General features: G+C 40.4%; 2 protein-coding genes across 9 annotated transcripts in view; both read left to right on the top strand.

The window, feature by feature from the left end:
- The window catches only part of WNK3 (WNK lysine deficient protein kinase 3), a 153,773-nt gene extending 145,119 nt beyond the window's left edge, over nucleotides 1-8,654 (top strand). For all 6 annotated transcript variants that reach the window (XM_087427038.1, XM_004443218.3, XM_087427043.1 and 3 more), the window contains one exon: nucleotides 3,155-8,654. In XM_087427038.1, the coding sequence (XP_087283164.1) occupies nucleotides 3,155-3,484 (330 nt within the window). In that variant the 3' untranslated portion in view covers nucleotides 3,485-8,654. The remainder of the gene's footprint in view (nucleotides 1-3,154) is intronic.
- Nucleotides 8,655-15,854: 7,200 nt separating this feature from the next.
- Nucleotides 15,855-25,925, top strand: part of FAM120C (family with sequence similarity 120 member C) — a 106,726-nt gene continuing 96,655 nt past the window's right edge. Inside the window, exons 1-2 of one of the 3 annotated variants that reach the window (XM_004443215.3) lie at nucleotides 15,855-17,163; nucleotides 25,348-25,889. In XM_004443215.3, coding sequence (XP_004443272.1) covers nucleotides 16,471-17,163; nucleotides 25,348-25,365 — 711 coding nt within the window. In that variant the 5' untranslated portion in view covers nucleotides 15,855-16,470 and the 3' untranslated portion in view covers nucleotides 25,366-25,889. Of the gene's footprint in view, nucleotides 17,164-25,347; nucleotides 25,890-25,925 lie in introns of those variants that run through there. The other 2 variants (XM_087427044.1, XM_004443213.3) reach the window with 2 other exon arrangements.

The raw sequence follows: 25,925 nt of genomic DNA, 5'->3' as shown, positions 1-25,925 counted from the left end.
CTTTTCTGTCTTTGAACTTTTAAAGTAAGTATCATTTTTTCAAAATGCGTAAATCTGTTAAAGTGTAAATCACGGCTTAGAATCTGAACCCTCATATTTGAAAGAGATATATCTGTGTGTGTGTCTTGTTAATTCGTGTACATGTATGTGTCTGTGGATAGTCATTGCATATAGTTTGGTAAAGTCTGAAAATACATTTAGTCTTAACATTGAATGAAAATTTCCAAAATCTGGATTTCCCAAACTAGTAAGCAGTGTAAGCTTGGGGGCCTTGTGTATTTTTCTTACTCCTGGCACTGATTTATACACAGATAGTATTACCATTGTAAAAATTGGAAGCCTTTAGAGGCAAATTTCAAGGCATAAATGTGTTTGTGCTGCCACTGAGAGATTCTCTGAGTACTATGTGAATGGAGGCTTTTGTTGACTAGTAACAGGGTGGTTTATTGCAGTATGATGGCGGATATTTGGAGGAAGAGTTAGTAGAAAATGGAGTATGAATAAAAGTGGTGAAGATCTTTAAACAGACTTGGGTTCCAGTGTCAGCTCAGTCATTTACTAGTTGTGTGACTTTAGACAAGTCACTTGTTCCTCCATTTCCATGTCTTTAAAATAGGGATAATACCTACCTGCTTTGCAGGATTGCTGTGATGATTAAACGAGGTAACACCTATAAAGTGCCTAGCACATAGTAGTACCCTACATATGGTAATTATTTTGTATTTTTAGGTCCAGTTGATTATATCTTTGTGTGGAGAGCCCGTCTCACTATCTAATGTTCTTGCATGTTACTGTCTGTAGCCTTAATTAGAAAATTTTGCCACAATTTTATGCCAGGTCCTCTGCTAGGCACTAGGTCTGATGAGCAAAAACAAGTATGTTCCCTATTCTCATGGAACTTATACTCTGGTGGGACAGTTAGATATGAACAGACTTGTATAAATAAATACAAAATTGCAGCTGTAATAAGGACTACAAAGGAGAGATATAGGATACCATACAGTAAGGGAAATTTGACCTAGTAAAGGGAAATCAAGGAAAGTGTCCCTGAGAAAGTGATGATTGAGCAGAGATTTGAAGAATGAGTAGGTGATAACTAGGTGAAAAGGGGAGGGAATATGATTCCAAGTGGAAAGAAGAGCGTATGCAAAAGCCCTGTATGGGGAAAGGGAGCATGAAAGGACTGAAAGTAGGCCAGTTTGGCTGAAGTGAAGAGAGCAGAGAGGAGTTGGTGCACAGCGAATCTAAGGAGGTAGGTAGGGTCTTGAAAGTGGTGATGATAAGGAACTTTGTCTTTAAGAAAGATGGATAGCCATTGAAGCCCTGGGGTTGACATGATCCAATTTGCTTTTTGAAAAGATCACTCTTCTCTGCAAGAAGAGATTATTGAGGGTAAGGGTAGATGTTGGTAGACTAATTAAGAGTTAGTCATAGTAATCCAGATAAAGAGAAGTTGAGATGAAGAGAAGTGAACAGATTCCACGAAATGTTTAAGAGATAAAATAGACCAGGTTTAGGGATAGAATGGATGTATGGCAGAGGGGAGGTGTCAAGGGTAGGTTTCTGGCTGGTATAACTGGCTATCATTCCAGTGTACCAATCACCAAGATGGGGAAAATAAAGAGGCAGTGTGTTTTGGTAGAGAAAAGATCATATGTTTGGTTTTGGTCATTTGAATCTGAGATGCCTTTGAAATATCCAAGAGAAGATTAAGTATAACAAGTCATCTCCAATTCAGTCTTTTTTAAAAGTAAAAATTGCATTTTTATTGTTTATAAAATAATATTATAGAATATTAATCAATGCAGAAAAGTACAAATTTTAAAATACCATCTTTAAATCCCACCACCCAGAAACAATTGTCACTAACTTTAGATAAACATCATTTCAGATATCTTTCTATGTCTGTATATGGGTACATGGAAATAAGTTTATAAAAATGTGATCATCCTATATGTGCTGTTTTGAATCAAAAGTATTAAATTTAATTTTACTTTAACAGAAAAAAAACACTGATATGAAGAAAGGATTACTGAACTTTGAATAAATGTTCTTTTTTCAACTCAAGAGATAGTGTCATTCATTCTTGAGTCAAGCTAAAAACGTTTACCCTAAATTTAGTTTGAAACTTTAGTTGAAAGAGCTTTAGCTTGACCATTCAATTTAAAAGAACTAAGCATTTGGAACTGATACCAAGCTCTCTTTTAAGTGAGAATTATTTATTTCCATTAGACTTATTATTCCCATGTGCCTAAGATTTCAGTAATCTCTATACATATGCATAATCACAGTATGATATGGTAAGAAGAGTCAGGCATGGGCCGGCCCTGTGGCTTGGTGGTTAAGTGCGCGCGCTGCAATGCTGGTGGCCTGGGTTCGGATCCCGGGTGCGCATCGAGGCACCACTTCTCCGTCCATCCTGAGGCCGAGTCCCACATACAGCAACTAGAAGGATGTGCAGCTATGACATACAACTATCTACTGGGGCTTTGGGGGAAAAAATTAAATAAATAAAATCTTTAAAAAAAAAAAAAAAAAAAAAGAAGAGTCAGGCAGGAATACAGTTTCTCATCACTGCCAAAAATGTACTTGTCTTGAATTTAAATTTTCAGAAATATAGCAGAAATGTCAGACTTCAAGATAGTGACTAGAAGGGGGTAGGGAGGTGACATTTACTGAGTACCTACTATATGCCAGGGTCTTACCCCTGTGCCACATTAAATCATGCTCCTCTGTTTCCCAAGAAATATGTAGTCAGATGGGCTATTGTCTGTGGTGCTGAATGAGATAATGCCTGGGACTGGCAGAAGGAAATAAAAATAGAAGAGTAGTACTAGCATGAGGAAAAGAGACACTAAACTGTGAACAGAGATTTAGCAGGGGCCTTGGAGTTAACTGGAACTGTGTTCAAATCTTCAACTCCTTATTAACTTGCTTAGTGGTGTTGCATGTTACTAGTTTTGAGCTTCTGTTTCCTCATCTGAAAATGCCTACCTTGCAGGGTAGTTATGAAGATGAAATGAAATAAGGTATGTAAGTATGCTTAGCACACACAAAGGTGCTCCAAAAATGGTAACCAAAAAGAATAGGAAGCAATACAGATGGGTAAAAACATCTACCAAATAAACTGATCTTTTTTTTTTTTTTTCGTTAGAATACTCCATCTACTATGGGCTACACATCAACATGGATTTCTTCTCTGTCCCAAATCCGTGGAGCTGCCCCAACCTCCTTGCCACAAGGACTCTCACTCCCTTCATTTCCTAGGCCATTATCCTCATATGGAATGCCCCATGTTTGTCAGTATAATGCTGTGGGGGGGCCAGGGTATCCAGTACAGTGGGTAGGAATTTCAGGAACACCACAACAGTCTGTAGTAATTCCTACTCAATCTGGGGGACTGTTCCAGCCAGGGATGAATTTGCAGGCGTTTCCAGCTTCATCAGTGCAGAATCCATCCACGATCCCTCCTGGTCCCAAATGAATCGGAGTAGATGATGAAGAAAAAGGAGATTTTTTTCAGAATTATTTTCAGGACACCTAAGATATTAAACTTGCTTGTTCTTGGGTTCTGCCGTATATTCCCTCGTTTGAGTTTACTTTTCACTGTATTTGTTTTGTTCCAATGTGGTATTTGATATAGCTCATCATTCTGTAGAACTGTGCAGTTTATACATAGAACACTGCACACGGAAATGTTTTTTCACTTCAAAACCTATCCTCTTTGATACTTGATTTTTTAAAAATACCGTTCAGAATGCTTTAATAAGCTCGGCTTGAGCATTACCATTTCCAGGACACTTTCCATGCATTGCTGAGAAGCCTCCATTTTTTACTGCTGCTACCTGCAGCTGGTGATACTTTTCTTTAAAATGTATAAAACCTATTTAAATTGATATTCCGCAAACGTGGATGAAGTGAGACCCTCCAACAGCCGGAGTCTTATGGGATTCTTCACATGTTTATCTTAGGTTTACCTTTCACAGAAGGCAGAGTAACTTGCTGCAGGAAATGTTTTGGTGTATAAAATTAGAATAACTTTGTCAACCGTTATAGAACATGAGCCCTTTTAATGTGATTTTCTTCCCGTCTTCACAGCAGTAGGAGTGAAGCCTTGTTTTAGGTGAGGCGGAGAGAAAGGAAAAAACAGAACTGTAACAGTTCCTCGATTCTGCAGATACTGTAGCCGCTTTAGGATTTCACTAATAATTCAAAACAGCTATCTCCTTGTTCTCATGTGCACACTGCATTGTTTTTGAGCATCTGAGAAGCATTGGTTGGCTTGCGTTCTTTTGCAAGGGATATATTGCAGCTGATACGAATCTCATTTTGGGGGGAATCTTTGTATTCCTAAGAAAGAGGATTGAAGTTTCACCTCTATTGATCCATTCTTCTGAAATGAAATTTACTTGACACGGTAGGTTTTGAGACTTACACATGAAACACTGGCTTTACAGGGTTCTAAGAGATGTGGGGTATACACTGTCCTGCAGTGAGATAGCAGACCCTAGAAGGATACTATTTAAGTTGCCCTTAGCTTTTTTTGGATTACCATTTTTTTAGTTGTTATAAGTTCTTGTTAGTATCTATAGCATTTTAGATGATTTTAGATCTTAGATGATTTTGGAAGCCTCTTTAGAATCTGAGCGAGATCACTGTCAAGTTGCACTTTACTGGGTTTTATCCAGTTTTAGGAGGAGGGGAGGCAATGTCAAAATATATACTTATAGTTTTTAAGAAGGTTAACTGTAATAATCTTAAAAGGCTAGTCACAGAGTTACCTAATGCTCAGTCTGTGAAACCCAAATAGAATTCTTAAATGGTATTTATCGACTACCGTATATACATGTTTAAAACACTTACTTTCCACTCTGAAGATTTCAAGGTCATTTCTAGTTCACCTTTACCTAATAATGAGTTCTGTCTACTGGTAAACATTCCAAATTATCACCCAACACTTCTGTTAACAGATTTTCCTCCATATTCCTCTAAAAATTTTACCCCATGAGTTTGCCAGGTAATGAGGAAAACTTAATAGGTGTATTTTTTTTTTTGCATAGACATTCAGTACCCTTTTTAAAAAAATGTGTCTTATATTGCTTACCTAACCATCACACTCACCATCATGATCCTGTCGCCATCATTTGGGGCATCTAGGGCAGCATTTTGAGAATTGCTGTTGATAAGAGCCATAGTTTCTTTTCATAAAACATACTCTGGTTTGGATGATTCTTTCTAAATCTTATGTACAGATTCTTCAAATTTCTTCGACAGTATTGGTTTGCAAGTTGAAGTGATTTTAGGACATTAGTGTAATGCAAATGCTTGCATTGGAGTGTTTTCCATGTGTACAAAAACAATGCACCTAAAATCTGTATTCTTTAAAACTACTCGTGTTTCATTATAAGAGTTGGCTTTGTGTAATTACACTGAGACTTACAACCTCTAAAGTGAAAATACTGCAGGTTTTAAGATCCCGTCTTCTCTGGTGGCAGTCCTTTTAAACAGTGTACCCCAGGATGAAAAAAGCTCCATGGATGACATGCACAATTACATTGATTAATGGCTGCTCTACATCATATGTCCCACATTTTGCCACCACCTCTGTTTTATATATAATTCATCATTTGTTTGCCTGCAGACTTTTGCAGTGCCTTGTAATATTTAGAATCTTTTCAGATTTTTTGCTGGAAAGAAAAGTAGTCTTCTAAAGTTTGAAGATGGTGAATAGTGTACTGCTGTCTCCATGCTGACTGCAGTAGTTGGGTTAACATATATGTTATGTATACGTTATGTATATGTAACGTGTAAGTTTAAAAATACAGAAAAAATGAGTTTGTGTAGAAATGAAGAAAGTGTTATTCATACCACCGTGGGTTTTAATTTATTTTTCTCATTACTTAAATGTTTGATTCAGATTATAGTCACTTTGACTGTAAATGTTGGCTAGTTTTCTATCTAGGGGTTTTGCATTATTTCATAATTTTGCTAAATCATATAATAGTGCTGTTTTAGTCCTTGCTGAGGTACTTTTCCTTCCCAGAAATAATTAGTTCTTGAGGTAAAGCTCAGAAATTCCCTTCTTACTTAACAAAGAGCCTACTATATATAACAAGGGCCTTCTACCCATTTCCAAAAAACACACAAACCTGTCCTTTTCATTTTCCTTCTTGTAGAAGAGAAAAAGGTTGTACTAAACCATCCTGCTTGTAAAGTTGATTTGGGGGGGTAGTCTGTATGTCCAACCACCATGTTTACTTCTCAAAGTGCAAGTCTGATGAATAGTACTGTATCTCCATATGTGGCAATGTGAGCATTTCATCATGAAGTACCTGCTGCTATGTTTGTGAAGTTGGGTGTAACATCATAAGAATATGAAACCAGTATTGGTGTAAATCTAATGCAATTAACCCTGTGTATATTTGTAGCAGTCTTGAATCTCTATTTAAGGTAATTTGCTGTAATATAACAAATATCCGTTCTGTTTTTCATCCTTTTCTTGCCAATTTTATATCAAGCATGAATTCTAATGGTTTGACAGCAAAATTATCTGTGAAAGTTTAAAAGGCACTTTTCTGCTGCGATTTTTGGATTGAGTGTGGAGTGTTATGTACAGTATGATGGGATGTATCATTTTAGAGCCCCAGATTTAATTCCAGTCCAATTACTTTTGTTTATCTACCTCGTTTTCAGTGCTGTTTTGGGGTGCACAAGTAAACACTGCCTTTGGAACTTGCTTTTTTGCCTTGATTCTTAGTATTCTTTCAGGTTATAAATCTGGCCTGCCTCTTTGTCCCAGTGCTAACTATGAGTTTGGGATAAGAGGGACTATCACTCTGCCACCAATCTGTGTTTAAGTGATGAGAGCCATGTGCCTCTGCGAAATAAGCTTTGGGGATTTGGGAATGGAGAACAGAGGAATAAATCCAGCTGGTGGCAACAGAGGACTTACTTGTAAAATAAACAAATGGTAAGAAAGTATCTAAATTAGACAGTCCAGTGCCTGTAACTTTGCATCTTTTATGAGAGATGCATTTCTTGTCTGTGTGCCTAATGGGCTATGGGTTGAAATTGCTTTAACTACCACAGTGAAACATTTGACAAATCCTACAGCAGTGGCCTGTCATTCAGCATATTAGCATACTGCTAGGTATTTGCAGTGATATTTTGTTACCTTAAAATGGCTGTATGCTTTTAGTTGAATTGTAGTTGGTGGTAACTGTTTATCCGATCTCTAAAGTTTATTGGAGGCATTGACTTTCTTCTTTGCTCTCTGAGTGATGAAAATGATGCATTCCTTTTTTTTCCCAGAAAACTCAGCAAATGTTTGTAAACCACATGTTACTTGTTTCACATGTTTACTGTGTAACACTAGAGCATATTTAATGTTAGTAAATACTGTATTTCAGGCATCATGCACAAGTACATTCCTGAGGTATATTTGCCATCAGTTTGGGATTCAGTTATTTAATCATCTATTTGGTTTAGAAAAACTTGAGATATTTGAGGTGGTGTGCAGGCCATTTTCTAGAATGGGTTGTTCATTTTTCATTCTGTAGTTTATTAGGGACTTGTTTTCCCCCCACTGTGTTTAGAAGACCAAAAAGGGGGCTGGAATGGGGTGTAGAAAAGGCCATTGATTTGGTAAATGTAATTTTTGGGATTGAATTTTTTTTTTTTTAAAAAACAAACAATGTAGAGTGTAAAATGGTGACACTCCAACTTGGTAAAATCCTTTGAAGTGAAATTAGTATTAAATTTTTATGGAGCCAAATGCTTTCAGGTCACTCTGGAAATAGTCTTTGTAAGCGAAGGATGAACACAAACATTGGTCAGGGTCCTTGACAGCCAACATAGGCTGGGGCCTGGGATAGTAACTAGGTTATGCTGAAGTTATTTTCAACTGAGATAGGTGGAAGAATGTACAAACCAACAGCTCCCATCCTGGAAGGTTTTCTTTTAATTAAAAAAAAAACTCAAACAAAAAAGGCTGAAAGTCAAGCAAGAAGGGAAGAGAGAAACTGGGCTCTTGAGAAAAAATGTGCCAGTGTAAAATAAACTCCTAAATGCGTGCTTGTCATCCTTCCAGTTTTCTTTTTTTTTTTTTTTTTTGAGTTGCATTTCTTTTCCACTATAACTTAAGATTTCAGATTGAGGTTTGTGATTCAGAACATACCCTCAGCAGAAATAGTGACTGATCGGAAAGTGCAGTTAGTTGTTCAAGGTCTGTCATGCTCAATCACTTAAAGATGTAATTTGTTTGATATGAATATTAAGCATGTAGACCTAGGACAGCATGGGAGCCACTCAGGAAGTTTATGCAATTAATAAACTTTCATGCATAATTTACTATGAAGTATGCAGGATTTTAGCCACTTCTCTACACTTAACATTTAGTTGTATATGTGAAATCTCCTTTCTTAATTGGGGAATGTAGCATTATATAGAATGTTCTTAAACTTAATTTTAATCATTCTTGACATTAACTTTCTTTTTTTTTATGGTAAACCAAGTGATCTGCCTTTAAGCAGTTGTCTGATTTTGGTTTTTGAAACTGTGATTTTTATTTCCTTTGTACCCAACCATTGTAAGTAGTTTGTTTTGTTTCCTGGAAATTTTGTTTTGAAAAGAAAATAAAGGCTGTGTTAAAATGAGTGTGTTATCTTATTAAAATGCTGTCATAGTCACCGCAATCATCTGGCTTAAACTGGTTCTTCATTTACCATATCTAAGTTAGCAGATTTTAAAAATTTAGTCCTGTACATTATGCTCGCTGAACAAACTAACCAAGCTGTGTGTTACCTCTTGATTTATAGCTCCAACAAATTTTGAATTGGACCTCTTCTCCACACCTGTAAATGAGCCATAGGTGTAATAGTCACTATGATTTACTGAGTACCTACTCTGTTAGTTAGGCCTTTACCTGTGATATTTTTAATTTACAAAACAATCCTATAAGCTATCCTATTACTGTCTCCACTTGACAGAGAAAATTTGAGGATCAGTGAGATTAAAGAATTTACCAAGGTAACATAGCTAGTAAATGATGAAACCTGGATCCAAACCCAGGTCCGTCTGACTCCAAAGCTCATGGGAAAAACCCTGGGCCATACTGGCTCTCAGATGTACTGCATGAATAATAATTCTAATACATTTAGAATAGATTTTCAATTAATTATTAGGATTAGCATGTACTCTTTTTATATATCTTTCATGAGGTTATATCCAGTGTTTGTTTCATAATTTCAGGAGTAGAAGTATTTGTTTATGGTACGAGCAAGGATTCAAAATGTGTCCTTTGCACAAACTTATTAAGTAGTATTTCCTTTCATATTGACACCGTTTATGGTCCACCTTTAGAAAAAAGTGCATTTGGAAATCTTCCTCCCACATCTCTCATTCACCACACTACAGTGACTTGGGAAACTGTCAAATGAGGTCAGATCCCTTGTTCCTTTGATAATTTAGGTAGAAGAATCATGCATATGTTTATGCAAACAGCCCTGGAGGAAGAGTAAGAGAACTATCAGAAATATTCAAGATTAAATGAGGATTTTTAAAGTGTTTTTAAAAATCTATTACCTTTATTTATTGACCCAGTGACTCTGAGGCATTCTATCTAAGGTGATCCCTAAAGGGAGGATACAGGGTACATACTGGAACAAGCATGGGTTTTTTGGTTTACAGACCTCTTAAACCTCCATTTTCTCATTTGTAAAATGAGGTGGTTGTATTAAATGAGATATGTAAAGGCAGCTACCCCTGTCCCTAATTTGCTAATTATGCTTATTGTTAGATATGTCTGGTGACTTTCCATTAAACTTGCACTTGGGAAATCAGGCTGGTTTGGAGATGGGCCCTGATTCTTACTACAGTTAATACAGATACTTTTTGGAGTCCAGCAGACCTGGATTTGTATTCTAGCTTTGTGAACTTGGGAAAATTACTTAACTTTTCAGCTTCAATTTCCTTATCTGTAAAAAGGGTAACTGCCTCAGTGGGGTTGTTTTGAGACTAAATGAAAAAGCATATAAAGGGCTTAGCACTGTGCCTGGCACATAGTAGGTTTGCTCAAATAATAGTAATGACTACTGAAGGGACCTCACATATCACTATTTTAAGAGAAGAGGAAACAGTCAGAGAGAGGTGACAAAACAACCCAACCTGTGAGTCAATGTGAGGTCTGCTGGTAGAAGAGATTAGGTATTGGCCCAAAAGGTGCTAGATCATGTAATAAAGTGAGGTTCAGAGGTGAAAGTGTTTAAGTTGGAGGATAAGACAACATACAACCCATTTAAAATGTGCCATCATTAATGAGCACCACTAGATAAAAGAATGAGATGACAGAATTAAGTCTGTGACTAAAGAGTTTAGAAGGAGCTGAAGTCATAGTAGTTGGGGAAAAGGTGGGTCTTATGACAGGAGCTCAAGACAGAAATGAAGAAGTACAGCATAGATGATGGTCCAAATAGGAGCAGGACCTTGGAATAGATAGATGAAGAATAGGAAAGGACTCACTCACATGCATGTTACAAATGAGGAAATAGGCTCAGGAATTTAACCGTTTGTAAGGTTTCTCCATTCCAGCTCAGAGGTTCTCAACCCTGACTACATATTAAAATCACCAGGGGAGCTATTTAAAAAATTAGCGTCTTGGTTGTACAACAATGTGAATATACTTAACACTACTGAACTATACACTTAAAAATGGTTAAGATGGGGGCCAGCACCATGGTGTAGCGGTTTAAGTGCGTGCGCTCTGCTGTTGGCGGCCCGGGTTCGGATCCCGGGCGCGCACCGAGGCACTGCTTGTCAGGCCATGCTGTGGTGGCATCCCATATAAAGTGGAGGAAGATAGGCACAGGTGTTAGCCCAGGGCCAGTCTTCCTCAGCAAAAAGAGGAGGATTGGCATGGATGTTAGGTCAGGGCTGATCTTCCTCACACACACAAAAAAATGGTTAAGATGATAAGTTTTATACGTATTTTACCACAATTTAAAATTTAAAAAAAATTAGTGTCTGGGTCCCATTCCTATCATCAGTATTGTTTTAAAAAGCTCCCATTGGGCCGGCCCCGTGGCTTAGCGGTTAAGTGCGCACGCTCCGCTGCTGGCGGCCCGGGTTCGGATCCTGGGCGCACACCGACGCACCACTTCTCCGGCCATGCTGAGGCCGCGTCCCACATACAGCAACTAGAAGGACGTGCAGCTATGACATACAACTATCTACTGGGGCTTTAGGGGGGGGGACCTCCCATGTGATACATTAGTATCATACATATTAATGTATACATATTTTATGTATATATATTATGTGTATGTTACATATACATATTAATGTAACTAGGGTTGAGAAGCACTGTCATTGTTTCCTTTACTAATCAAATGACCTCCCTGCGATTTAGCCAGTTGCTGGCTCAAGAAACACAAGCAATATAGCAGCCTCATTAGACCTTCTAATGAATTATTTCCTATAACCATATGAGCTGATAGCCTCTTAAACAGGCCCCAAGGATTTGGTCAATAGAGAAAGCTAAGTGGGCCTCTTGCAGAAACTGAACAGCTAGTTACTACTTAGGTGGAAGACGTCAGAAGACTGAGTCCAATATGAACTCTCCATGCAACCTCCTTATCCTTCTCTCTACCCTTCATGATAAGACTTTTTATTAGGTGCTTTCTGTGCCAGTTATTATGCTAAGCACTCTACTATGTAATTTAATCTTCATAAGCTTCTGAGGTAAGTATCGTTACCATCTCCCTTTTAAGCTCCGTGACTGTCTTGAAAACTGCTTTCTCCTAGTGCCCAGCTTTATTCCTGGATGTAGTTGGTACCAAATAAATCTGTTGAATAAATTCATAAGTCCCTATTTCACAGATATAGTAAGGGCTCCAGAGGTTAAGTAACTTGTTAAATAGCTAATAAGGAGTTGAGCTGGTATTGGAACCCAGATCTTGGCTCCAAAGCACACACTTTTAACCACTATTCTGTGACATCTACTATCTCCTTCTGCTGTCAGAGCTTTGGCCTCTGTTATCTCTACCCTCTCTATGGCCTATGTCCAGCATAAAGTTTCTCCTGTACTATATATATTAAGACTCGTGTGTGTAAGTAATAGAAACCCAATTTGAACAAGCTTAAGCAAAAAGGAATTTATTATAAAGATAGCAGTGTCTCACAAAACCCAAGGATCATGCAGTTGGGCCTTAGGAACAAATCAGGTGCTTGAATGCAACCAGGATGTTTCATCTCTCCTCCTTCAGCTCAATCCCAGATTCTCTGGGAAGGTACATAAAGGATGGCTCCTGATGCAATCAGGAGGATTAAGGTAGAGAAGGTGGTAGAAAAGGGGTGCTGGGGAGATAATACAATAGATGTTTACCTATAGTCCTCCTCTTGACAGCCCCATAAACATATATGCCATTTTCCCCATATCTACAATTCCAAAAATGCCCACACCTAATATAATCCATGGACAACTGCAAGTCACATGCAACTACTGCATCCAGAAGCAATGGCATGGCATGGACATCCCCCTTCCTCCTCTAGTTCAGTGACAATCTAAATGTGGCTCCCCTTGATCCTGCAACCTTTTACCAACTTAACTGCCACCAATAGATCTAACATGCAATAGTAAAGATAGATTAACCACAATGAAAACTTTCTTTTAGGAAAGGAGAGGGGCACACCATTATCAGCCACCAGGCCTGAGTATGCACCATTTCCACCTGGATAGTAATAAAGGAAATAAATTATGAGCATAGAAAAACTTATGGGAGTCAATTTATTGACGCACCTTCTTGCTTAACCGGTCTGTACTTGGGCCTAGGGAACGCTCTAGAAGAACAGTGATTCTCAAACTTGAGAGTGCATTAGAATCACCTGGAGGGCTAGTGAGACCTGCAAAAACTCTCGACACAAACATTCCATTTAAACGCCTGTACTACCAGTCTTGACCTAACTTTAGCATGGCTTCTAGCTGCCTAAGGCCGAATCCCTGGGATGACCCAGTTCCCATCTGGAAAAGCTCAGGGCTGTCAGAAGAGTTTATAGTTTGCTCTTGCTGACACCTGACATAGGCCCCTGACCTCCTTTCTTAGAGCATTTACTAAAAAGGGCTTACAATTGTGAATTCTTCCCCTATCCCTTTGTATATGTATCTCCTACAACTCGGGAGTGTCTCTCTCAAGGACCATTCCTTTGAAATGTAATCATCAGGAAGGCTAGGGCCTCTGTCTCCCAGTATCTGTGGGAGGATAGAATCCTATCTTCCATAGTTGCCAGCTAGCAGACACAGCTGCCTAATTGCATTTACACTGACCAACCCTTTGTAGTTTTTCACTTCTCTGACTTTACTGAGCCCCCGCTTGCTCTTCTGCCTCTTTCCTCATTCTCCCTTTAAAAGGCCCAGTCACCTCTGCACAAATCAGAATGGAGCTCAGCTCTTTCCCCTACTGACAGTAGTTACTGAATAAAATCTGTTTTCACTGCTTTAACTGTCGGACTTAGTTTATCTTGGACTTAAACCACAGATTGCTGGCCCCACCCCCAGAGTTTCTGATTCTGGAGGTCTGGGGTGAGGCCCAAGAATTTACACTTTTAACAGTTCATCAGTGATGCTGATGTACTGGTCCAGGGACCATACTTTGAGAATCACTGCTCTGGCTCATGGTCCCTATCCACCAGATATGATTTTCTAGTGATACAACTTCCTCAAAACCTCATTTGACTGTCTGCTGATTTCATTTGAGGGGACTCAGAATCAGAAGCTAATAACAAGTGCCAAGAATCTTGTCAAGTTATGCTCTTTGAATCTTTAGATTTGCTAAAGAGAATAACCTGGCTCATCTGGTTGCAGCTTCTATTTCTTAGCACCCTACCTAAGGACTTGGCTTATTCTCCCTGGCATTCTGCTCAAGGTCTCCAATTCAGAGCTTGGATACGGAATAATAGGCTGAGTTCAAGGCTGTGAAGCCTCTTTTCTGATCTGCTCTGGGAATGTTACACTTGCCCTCTCTTCCTTGCATTTCAGCTGAATGCATTTACAGAGGGAGACATCACATTTGCGGGAGTTGGAGAACAAGAAATTCTATGGAGGCTTATACAGATAACCTCATTCCAACTGCCTAGATGCCAGTTTCCTAATCAGTGAAACATTTGAAGTGAAAGAGTCCTACTGCTATAAGTCAGCAAAGCCCATGAATATCTGACCCTCAGCAATTGCAGACCTCTTGATACAGGCAGAAGGGCTGCTCTGTTTTGAGTCTCAAAAGCAATAAGCAACTGCTTCACTGCCAAATAACATAGAATGCCAACTTCCCATTAACTGACGTGGGAGATCTCCAATCTCTGCCAGTTCCATATTTTAGGGTCTGTAATTTGCCACACTCCATTTCTGGTACCAGTTCTTGAATTAATACTTTTTGGTCATAAGTAGTTTCTAACCCAACTCTATCTTAAGCAAAAATAGTAATAATATGGATATGGGGTTGCCTCAGAGAAACCAAGGACAAGAATGCCTCAGGAATGATCTAGAACCTGGGACTTAAACACAATGAAGACTCCTTATCTCTCATCTCTGCTCTGAGAGTCTGCATTTTTCTTCTCGTTCTGCAGACTAGCATCTTTTACTTCTGTCCCTGTGGTTGGAAAATTGACTGCTGATAGCTTCCAAGTTTTACACTTAAGACAAAAACTGATCTCTCTTCTCCAATTCCAAATTTCTAAAGAATGAGATTCTGATCACCCCAGCTTGGATTAGTTGTCCACCTTTCACCCAATCAGCTATGGTTATAGAAACCTGACAGTTTTTGCTGGAACTCTGTGAATGGGGGGAGGGTCAGTTCCTAGAAAAGGAGGGCTGAGCAGACAATGTGATAGGTGTCCATTATACTAGAAAACCTCTATTCTTTCCATCCTTCATCCCTTCAAGCCACTGCTCTCTCCTTTCACTGCTTGTTTTCAAAAGAGTTACCTATGTGCACTGCTTCACCATCTACTTATTCTTTGCCAATCTGTCTTGTTCTATCTCCACTATTCTTCTAAGATAAATTCCTTTATGGAGCTTGAAGCTTTTTCAGCTTTTGCGTCCTAATAGACTGTTCTCGGTCTTCATTCATGTTGCCTACTCTTGGGTTCTGCACTTCTGCATTCTAACTCTGCCTGCTATTATCTCCCACCTTCCATTAAGTTCCAAGCCAGATCTGCCTACTACTCACTGTTACAGAACAGAACAGATCTTGTTTTCTGCCCTCCCCCTCCTGAAAGAGTGGGCCCTAAAAGCCAGTCAGAAGACAGGTACTACATCAGAATCAACTGAGGAGCACGTTGAAAATACATTTTTCAAAGGATTATGATTCTGTACGCCTGGAATTGGAGTCCTTGGGGTTATTTTGTGACAGCTCCCTGACAGATTGATTCACAATGAGGTTTGGAAACAAAGTCCTAACCACAGGATATTGTAGCAGTGAGTACCAGAAAAGTACAACTTGTAGTTTAATTTGTGTTGGTGCTTATCTCCTTGACCAAAGAGATCCTGAGGATAAGGGATACTCAATTTCACTTTGTCTCTTCACTGCCTTGGGCAAATAAATAAGTTTCACTATTCATAAACTGGAGCCAGCAACTCTTCTTCAAAAAATTACTGTAGCTAAAAGTTAAATGGATTGCTACAGAAATGTTGGTGGTTATTATTTTTACTTTTCATATGTAAAAGTTCACTTCACTTTCTCATTAATTAAAAACTACAGACATTATTTTTTCCCGTGAAAGAAAAATTCTCACTTCTGGAGAATTTTAGCATACTTTAGGTGAATTCAATTAATCCGTTGCTACTTCCTTTCCCATGATGCATCACTCCTTCCCCCCAAACTCCTCTTCCTCGGAAAAGCAGTAAATAGCCTGAGCAACTCGGTGGATGCAAGGAGTTCGAGTGCAAATCCTAAACACATATCAGCACCCCCCGCCACTTGTGTCCCTGTGAGCGCAAGGGCTGACAGGGGTGGTAATCTTGTTCCACGACCGTATCCTGAGGCTGTAGAGAAGACAACAATTCCCAGGATGCCTCTCCGCCCCGCCCCGCTCCCCCTCCTCCAGCTAGAGCGCGTGTACCACAAAGAAGACGAGGCAACATGGCTCCCGGAGGTGGAAGTAAGAGGTTTCGCCCCATTTGAAGCGGTGAAGAGCAGCCGGAGAGGGGAAAAAAAGAGAAGTGACTAGAGCCCGTCATTGTTTTTAACCTCCCAACCTCTCCAGAGTGCGGTCGGCCTCACCCCTCCTCCCCACCCAAATCCAATCTATGGTTTCCTCCCCACGCAGGCCTCATTCCCTCGCTCGCTCACCCCTCCCCTCGGGAATCGTTTTCCCGCCCCCTCGCCCCCCGAGGAGTGCGCACGCGCCCGCCCCCAGCTTCGCGCCCAGATCACCGCCTAGCCTGCTGGCGCAGCCGCCGTCTCGTCTGCCCGCCGACGAAGCATGGGCGTCCAGGGCTTCCAAGAGTTCCTTGAGAAGCGCTGTCCCGGGGCCGTGGTGCCCGTGGACCTCCTCAAACTCGCGCGCACGGTCTCACGCCAGCAGCAGCAGCATCAGCATCGCCAGCTGCCACCTATGGCAGCCCTAGCGCCCGGGGCTCCACGCGCCGCCAGGGGCTCCGCGCCTCTGCAACCGCCACTCCCGCCCGCTGCCTTGGGTGCCTACTCCGGGGGCGCGGGGCCGACTCGGCACCATCACCCCGCTCACCACTTCCACCACCACGGGCCGGCGCACTCCGGGCTGCACCCGCCGCCGCTGCCGCCGCCCCCTCCGCTGCCCGGGGCCCGGGTGCTGGTGGACGCGGGCTCGGCGCTGCCGCGGCTTTATGGCGGCTACCAGACGGATTGGGTGTGTGGCGGCCAATGGAACGCCATGCTGGGCTACTTGTCAGCGCTGTGCCAGGCTTGTGCCTATCCCGGCGGCGACGGCCTGGAGCTGGTGGTCATGTTCCCCGGGGGCCTGGGCAAGGACCGGCTGGCCGAGTGGGGCCGTCGGTGCCAGGCCGAGCGGCAGACAGCGCAACTGATCGTGGGACACGTGGGCAACAAGGGCACCCCTCCTCCACGGGCCTGGTTCCTGCCACCGGCCTGCCTGAGCCACTGCGTGAGGCTAGCACTCATCCGCTTCCGGGTCAAGGTGAGGGAGGGGCCGGATCTTAAATAATACGCCCCACACCTATTCCCTCCCAACTAAACACCTAACACCCACCCACTTACCTGCCTCCCATCTACACATTCGCCGCCCGATCAGCTAACCCACTTGCCTGACTACCCTCGATCATTTTATCCATCTACCCACCCCTTCATACCACCCCTTACCAATTTGTTCTCCAACATAACCACATCTCTACCCATGTCATCCCGATAACTCCCTTTACCTTCATTTATCCAACTGGCCTATCTCTAGCTTTTAGCAGCATTTCTTTTGTAGCCCCGTTTTTCTCCTGCTGCCTTCTGCCTTAAGGTGAAATGCCTTTTTCCAGTTTTTTCCAGGTGGCATCTCTCTTTTATGTATCTCTTTCCAACCTTGCAGCAAATCAATTAAACAAATGTTAATTGAACACCTTTCTTCTACAACTTTTTTTCTCATTTTGATCCAGTGCTTCTTTTTTACCCATCTGTCCGTTCAGCCTTTTTCATTTCAACATGCTTCTACCTCCTCCTGCCTTAGCCTAAACAAACAAACCAAAAAACCCACTGGCCTCAGTCACTGTTCAACAAGTATTAATCCACTGAGAGTAGGGGGTTTAAAAGACATGGGAAACACGGTTCCTATCCTAGGAAAATCAAATATATACACATGAAACATTTATTTAATGGTATAAAATGTGAATGTGATTATGCTTTATGGTGCAGATTGTAAGTACAGTACGTGTTTTGTGTGTGTGTGTAGCAGGGACATCTGTGGGCTAAAATGGTCAAGGGAGCCTTCCTTGGAGAAGTTGGACCTCACTTAGGTCTTCAAGGATGGGTTGGATTTGAATGGGTTACAGGTTTGGGAAGAGACTGCTTTTAAGTGGGGGAAAGAAAATGAGCAGAAGCAAAAAGGAATATCAAGAGTGTGAGGCCCCATGGGCAATTAAGTCCAAGCTCTGCATGTAGTTGGTCACTGCATATGGGGCCTGGAGAACAGCTTGGCAGCATCCCCAGTTCTTGGCACCACTGCTATTGCTCTGTTGCTTTCCCATACTCTTAGGTTTCAAACTCCTACGTGTAGGGAATAGCAAGGCTTCAGAAGCAAAGGAGGTGGGCAGGAAGAAGAAGAAGAAAAGTAGTACAGGGTTGGGTAGGACGAAACCTCAAACCCATTTCCCAGCCAAGGCTGTTGGGGATGTGCTCACAGTGAGAAGACAGGACAGGGAACTGTCGGAATCATAAACTAAAGAAATGGTGTTGGAGTGAGTAATGAGGAGGAAAAACTCAGCTGAGAGACTGAAAGACCTGCATAGAGAAGCTTGCAGTGGTCATAGAACTTATGGCTAGAGTCCAGTCATGTTAGACTCCTTGTACCGGTATCAAATCTGTGCCTAAGCTGGGTAGATTATAGCTGTTTTTAATAATAAAAAGTCCAATCATGAGCTATCTCAAACATAGCAAGTAGAAAAAAATGTATAACGGACACTCATTTGCTTGCCTTCCTGACTGAACATTTTTCAGTAGATTCTTTATTCACGGCCATTCTTTCCATTTTGTTTTCACTGCTACCACTCAAGCTTTAAGGACTTTTTACTTCATTGTCGTTATTAACCTCCTTCTGGCAACAGTGGCTAACATGGATGGATGCTTGCTATGTGTCAGGTGCTAATCTATGTGCTTTAACAACAACAACAAAATCTCATTTGATCCTCACAATAACCTGTGAAGCAGTATTATCCCTGTTTTCCAAATGAGGAAACTGAGGCACAGGAGGTTTAGAAACTTAGCCAAAGTCACTTGGCAATAAATGGCAGAGCTGGGATTCTGGGATCTGTGCCCAGGCAATCTGGCTCCAAAGCTCATGCTCTTAACAACGGTGCTCTAAGATGAGTCTTTCTAAGGTGCCAGTGTGATTAGATCATTCCCATACTGGACTAAAATCTTCCCTGGCTCCTGGGTAAAGACAAGTCTGGGTCATTCATTTATATTATCCATTTCTTGAGTGCTTGCTATAGGTTAGGTACTATGCTGGTTGCTGAGGTTTCAGAGGTAGATAAGGGGAATCCCTGCCCTCAAGGAGGTCAGGGTTTAGTAAAAGAGACAGACTGAAAACAAAGTTGCAGATACTGTGAGCTAATTGCAAATGATGAAAAATGTGGCCCCTATATGGAGCATGGCTAATTCTGGTAATGGTGTGAACGTAGGAGGAGGCTTCTCAGATTGGTGCTGAGCCTTAAAGAGGGCTGGGAAGGATAGTTCTGATAATGGACTAGGGTATGGATACCTAAAATGGCCTGCTGTGAGCTCTGAACAGATTTTGATTGGAGGTTGGCAGGACCTCTGAACACTGAGTATGGGTTTGTGGTTTCCAAACTTTTTTGTTCATGCACCCCATTAGTCAAAATTTTTGAGAAGCAACCCTAATGTGGCCTACTGAAATGCTTCATCACACATGGTCTCATTTTTAAAATCCCGGCAGTTCATCAAAAAATTAGATGGATTGATATGTGATAAAGCAAGGATAGTAGAACTGGTAGAATCTCGGTGGTGGGTATTCACATGTTAACTGTAAAATTATTTCAACTTTACCATATGTTTGAAGTTTTTCGTAATAAAATGTTGGGGAAAAAATTCTCAGCAGTCCTCTTCAGTCCTGAGAACCACCATTTGGGGAATATATAAATCTTATTCCCCATGCTAGATTATAAACAAACTCTTTGATCTTTTTATATTCTCCATAATGTTTTGTATATTTTAGGTGCAGGATACATTTTTTTTCCTAGATGAATAGATCAGTGATTTCTAAGAGAATGGATTGTAGGAATGACTTAAAAAGTGTGTAGTGTGGCTCTTAATATATGTAGTGGATTTAAGACTGGCTCCAAAATTGCATATGTCAAGTATCTGTCAATGTTATCAGTGAATGAAGTTCTCTCTCCTGGTCAGTGATTTTTGTCACTGTTGGAGTGATGGAAAAGTTCCTGGTTTATAACACAGACTTGAAAGGTATTGGTTAATAACTGATTGTGGTTTGCCTTTTCAGAGGAGTGTTCCACTATCTTGAAGATAGCAGTTTTTCACTTGGATGATCTGCATGCCTGTCATTTCTTTTGACTGAAATGCTAGTGCTTCAGAACAAAATCCACTACTGTATTTCTCTTCCCCTTGGTTTTCTTCTTCAGACAAGGCCACAGATGGGCCTTTGTTCCCAATCTCATTTTCATTTGTGATAGAGAAAATAGAGGTGAAGGGATTAAATAAAAGATAAATTGCTGAGTTTTCTGTTTAGCTTTAGACAACTTAGGACTTCCTATGAAAAGATTCAATGTATATTATTGGGATGAATTATGTCATTTGGTTGGTTTCATTTGTATCTTTTGCACACCTTTGTAAGTGATAATGGCCAATAGCAGAAAAATTAACTAAACCCACAAACTGCTAGCCTGATCTCTTCCTAAGGGTCTCAGAAGTAGAGCAATCTAAATCAGTTTTAGAATGTGGTTTGGGAGATGATGTGGGGTGGTTAAGGGGATGAATGCTTTGTTTTAATGGTTAATATATATTAGAAAAAAAGATAACACATCAAACCCACCATTTCACAGCTATAATTCTATAGAATGGGGCCAATTAAAGAAAAGTGAATTGATTTAAAGAAAATTATTAAGTTGCAGTACTTGAATGTGGCAGAAATCATGTTGGTGGTACATGAATGACAAAGTTTGAGAAGTCTGACCAAGAGCTGATGTCATTTTGTGCTTTCGTTCTCTAGAATATAGTGTAGCAGTGGCTGCTATGCCTCCTGATTATTTACTTATCCTCAGTCATAGACACATTGTGACAAGTCAGTGACTCTTCTAGGTGCTCTAGTGGTAAGAAAAATTATGACAATAGTAATCATTACTACTTCTTGAGCGCCAAGTTGTGTATAAAGTTAAATATCTCGTTTAATCCTCACCAGCTTGCAAGAATGCACAGTATTCTTCCCATTTAACAGTTGAATAACTGAGGTGCGAAGAGGTGAAATGATTTTTCTTTGTTCTGGACACTAGTAAGTGGTGGATAAAAATTCTTGTTCTGGGTCTGTATTGCTCAAAGTCTCTTTCCACAATTCCACCAACACTCTTTCCTTCTTTTTGTACATTCTTCTGTAAGATTATATACTTTTATTGGCCAGATAATATGCCTGGATACATGAAAAACAATAATAAGTAGATTTATTGAGCAATTAGTTTATACCAGCATTGCTAAATGTATAATACTGCCAGGACAAGGCAAATGTGTAAGCTAAGTGCCAAGTAAGCGAGTCATATAGTAATGTTACAGGAATTCAAAAGTAGCAGTCTCTTTGTTTTCTGCATTTTCAGTCTCTCCCTCTCTGGTTTCTTTCACTTACAGCATAAACAAATAATCTTTAAAAAACAAACACTTCCCCTTTACTCTGTAATTCCCTTAAGCCATTGTCCTTATCCCCATTCTTCTCTTTTATCCATTATTCTTGAAAAAAGACTGTATTGATTCCCATTCCCTAGCCTATTGCTGCTTTATATCTGATGTTACCATTTTGAAGCTGCCACATCCATTTCCATCCTTACCCTGTCTTGGTCCTCTTTGAGCTAATTGACACTATTGAACCATCCTTTCCTTGAATTTCTTTCCTTGGATTCCATAATGCTGCTCACTTCTGATTCTCCTTCTAAGTCTCTAGTTTTTTTCTCCTTTCCTAAGTTATTCCTCCTGTGCCTACTTCCTTAAGCATTGGTACTCTCAAGGCTTCTGTCCTAGTCATATTTTTCTACATTCATTTCCTAAGCAATCTCATCCATTATTATGGCTTTAAATATTAACTGTATTCTGATGAGTCCTAAAGCTCTTTCTGTACCCCGACCTCTCTCATGAGGTTTTGACACATCTTTTCAACTCTCTAGTACTTGATGTCTTATAGGTCGCTTAAACTAAAAAATATCCAAGATGGAACTAATTATTTTTCCCCCAAACTTGTTCTACTTCCAATATTCTCTTTTTCTATGAATGTTGTCTTTCATCCATTTCAAGCCAGAAACTGTGGAGTCTTCAATTCTTAACTCTCCTGTTGCTTCCCATATCCACTTGATCACCAAATCCTATCACTCTGCCTCAAAAATGTTTCCTGAGTGCAGCCACTTCCACCTCCGTTGCCTTAGTTCAGGCCATCATCATTTCTTATCTGAACCATGAAAACAGCCTCAACTTGTTCCTTTACCACTCTCTTCCATCTTCCACATTGCTGTCAGTGATACCATCCTGAAAACCAAAGCTGACTTTGTTGTGCGTCCAAAGATACACACTGTCTACTTTTTGCCTACCCTACCAAGTCCAGACTTCTCCTCATGGCAGACAGTGTCTTTCACAGTCTGATACCAAAGTCTCTCTAGCCTTACTTGGTGCTTACCTGTGTCCACACCTGTTCCAGCCGTTGAAATGACCAGACCATTCTGAACTTTTTTAGTTTTCTAGACATACTATGTCCTGTCACATAGTGCTTTTCTTATGTTACTCTCATCTTTGCATAGCACATTTCTACTTAACTCTTGCTCAGAAGTTATCACTATGAAGTCTTTCCCAGCCAAGGTGAAGGACACCTTCCTTTGTGCTACCAGAGTGCTCTTTTCTTACCTCTCATATTTTTTCTGTCTCATAGTATTTTCATATCACATTGTAATTTTCTTTTTTTCCCCATGCTGTACATTATATCCCCAGAACTTATTTATCTTATACCTGGAAGTTTATATATAATTCTCTTTTAATTGAGTTCCAAGAGGGCAGGGATTTGCTCTAGGGCTTGACACAGTATATACAATAATGGTTGTTGAAAGAGAGAGAGAGATTGGTTGATTGACTGACTGACTGTAGAGGGCTTTAAAGGTCAGATAAGAACTTAGAACCACTCGTTTATAATGTTGTATGTTAATTCCATGTAAATCAACTCAGATGCCAAATGGAATTGCCAGACTCCTGTTAAGTAAAAGTAAGTTTTGTAGCTGCTTAGCAGTGCATTTATAGAGTAAATTCCCCCTTGGTGGTGGTAATGATAGCTACCACATGGGCTGGGTACCTTACATAGATTCATTATGTCATTTAATCTTCACAACCACCCTTCAGGATATGTATTAATCTCCATTTTTTTATAGCTAAAATAAAAACAGGTTCAGCATAGTCACTGGCCCAAGGTTGCACTGGTAGAACATGGTTGGGCCAAGATATGAATCTAAGCATATTTGACACCAAAATCCCTCATCTTTAATATATCTCAAAACAGTATAGTTGCATTTTTTATAGTTGCATTTTAATAACTTTTTCCAGAACACTTTTTTCTTATATTTAGTTTGTGTAGCATAATGGCTAAGAGCACAGACCTTGGAGCCAGGCTTCCTAGGTTTAAATCCTTGTTCTTCTACCTATTAGTTATATAAACTTGGGTAAGCTAACCTCTCTGTGCCTCAGTTTTCTCATCTGGAAGATAAAGATAGTAATATTACCTACATCATAGACTTTGTTGTGAGTGTTAAGTGATTTAATATAAGTAAAGTGCTTAGAACATTATATGGCACATAGTAAATGCCATATAATGCCAGCTACTATTACTTGGACCAGAATACCTTGTGTACCAAGTAGGTTGGACATTGATCATTTCACTCTCATGCTTTAAGCTTAGCATGGCATGGTATGCAGGGTCCTTACCATTCTCTGGCCCCATTTCACCCTATTCTAATTATCAGGACAATTAATGCTTTTCAGTTAAATTAACATTTTTTGAATACCTACTCTGTGCCAGATCCTGTGCTAACTACTATGAACAATGGAATTCATTCATTCAACAAATATTTATTAGGCTCCTACTGTGCACCAGGCACAGGTCAAGATTGTGAGGATAAAGCAGTGAACAAAACAGATTTTTGACCTCATGAAGTTTATGTTCTAGTGGGGAGGACAGACAATAAACAAGATAAGAAGACAAAACATATAGTATTTTAGGTGGTATAGTTGGTATAGCAAGTGCTGTGGAGAAGAATGAAGTAGGGAAGTGAGATGAGGGATTGTTGAGGTCAGGGGGGTACTCTACCCCTGTAGGAGCTCATAGCCTAGTAGGGGAGACAAGTAAGAAAATACTAATAGTATGAGCCCCGAGGGTCATTTCTCTGGCCCTGATCATAAGCCCAAGGATATAGTCAGTGGAGATGGCAGAACCAGGATTTGCATACCAGACACCAAAACCCTTGCCCTTTCATCTATACCAAATGGCAAGGATGGCAAACTGGCAGCCCATAGGCCCACACATTTTTTTTTAGGAATTTCATTGAGGGCCGGCACGGTGGCATAGCGGTTAAGTGTGCACGCTCCGCTTTGGCGGCCCGGGTGCTCAGGATCGGATCTGGGCGCGGACTGGCGCAACGCTTGTCAAGCCATGCTGTGGCGGCATCCCATATAAAGTAGAGGAAGATGGGCACGTATGTTAGCACAGGGTCAATCTTCCTCAGCAAAAAGAGGAGGATTGGCATCGGATGTTTGCTCTGGGCTAGTCTTCCTCACAAAAAAAAAAAAATTTCATTGATTTTTACTGGTCAGTAGTGTTCATCAGAATCTGAAGTCAAATAATGGGTTTGGACTGAATATTAAGGCATCATCCAGTCGAATGATTTCTCATTTTTCTCTATCATTAAACTTGCATTATATGAACACATTTCTTGTTTAACAAATATGATTTGTTGCCAACATTTTAAAAATTGTGAAATATTACAAAACAGTCTGAATTTGCAACCACTCTTAAAATATCAGATCTGGCAACACTGGTTGCCCCCTTTTGCTGAGCCACATGGTCTTCATTTATTGGAGTCTCTACCACTCCATGGTGTCTCCCTGACACAGTGACCAAGTGCCACTTGCCTTTCATGATAGCCATCTTCTAAAATGGCTCCCAGGGGTTCCCACCTCCTGCTATTCACACTCTAAATAAGAGACTAAATAAATCTTCCCCCACCCCGTGTGTGGGCTGGACCTAGTGACTTGCTTCTAATGAACAGACTACAACAAAAATAATGAGATGTTACTTCCAAGGTTAGGTTATAAAAAACTGTGACTTCCGTCTTGTTTGCATGCTCTCGGCGCTCGCTCTCGTGCTCGCTCTTCTTGCTTGATCACTCTGATGAAGCAAGCTGCCATGTTGTGAGCTGCCCTATGGAGAGGCCCACATGACAAGGAACCTGAGGGTGGCCTCCGACCAACAGCCAGTGAGGAACTGAGGCCCTCAGTCCAACAACCCGCAAGGAACTGAATCCTGTCAACAGCCACGTGAGTGAGCTTGGAAGCGGATCCTTCCCCAGGGGAGCCTTGAGATGACTACAGCCCCAGCTGACACCTTGATTGCAGCCTGTGAGAGACCCTGAGCCAGAGGACCCAGTTAAGCCACACGCACAGATACTATGCGATAAAAAATGTTTTTTTAAGCTGATAAGCTTTTGGGGTAATTTGTTACACAGGAACAGATAACTAAAACACCATTGATTGTTGTGCTTGTACTTTTTGATAGTAGTTTTGATGAACATGAAATATTTATTGTACCTACATCTATGAAAATTGAAAAAAAAGATCATCTATACAAGAATGTCATATATTGAAAGGAAAATCAGAGTCTGTTTCTTGGTGGAAGTGATGAGTATTCCTCTATATCTAAATAAAATGTATCTTTTGAAAGGCTACAATTTAATACACTTTAAAAATAAACAGTTT

This window comes from Ceratotherium simum, chromosome X (assembly GCF_057802395.1).
Source record: "Ceratotherium simum simum isolate JZ-2026a chromosome X, ASM5780239v1, whole genome shotgun sequence".
In the NCBI taxonomy this organism is placed as follows: domain Eukaryota; kingdom Metazoa; phylum Chordata; class Mammalia; order Perissodactyla; family Rhinocerotidae; genus Ceratotherium; species Ceratotherium simum.
Note: the sequence above shows the minus strand (reverse complement) of the source record. Positions and strands in the feature narration are given on the sequence as shown.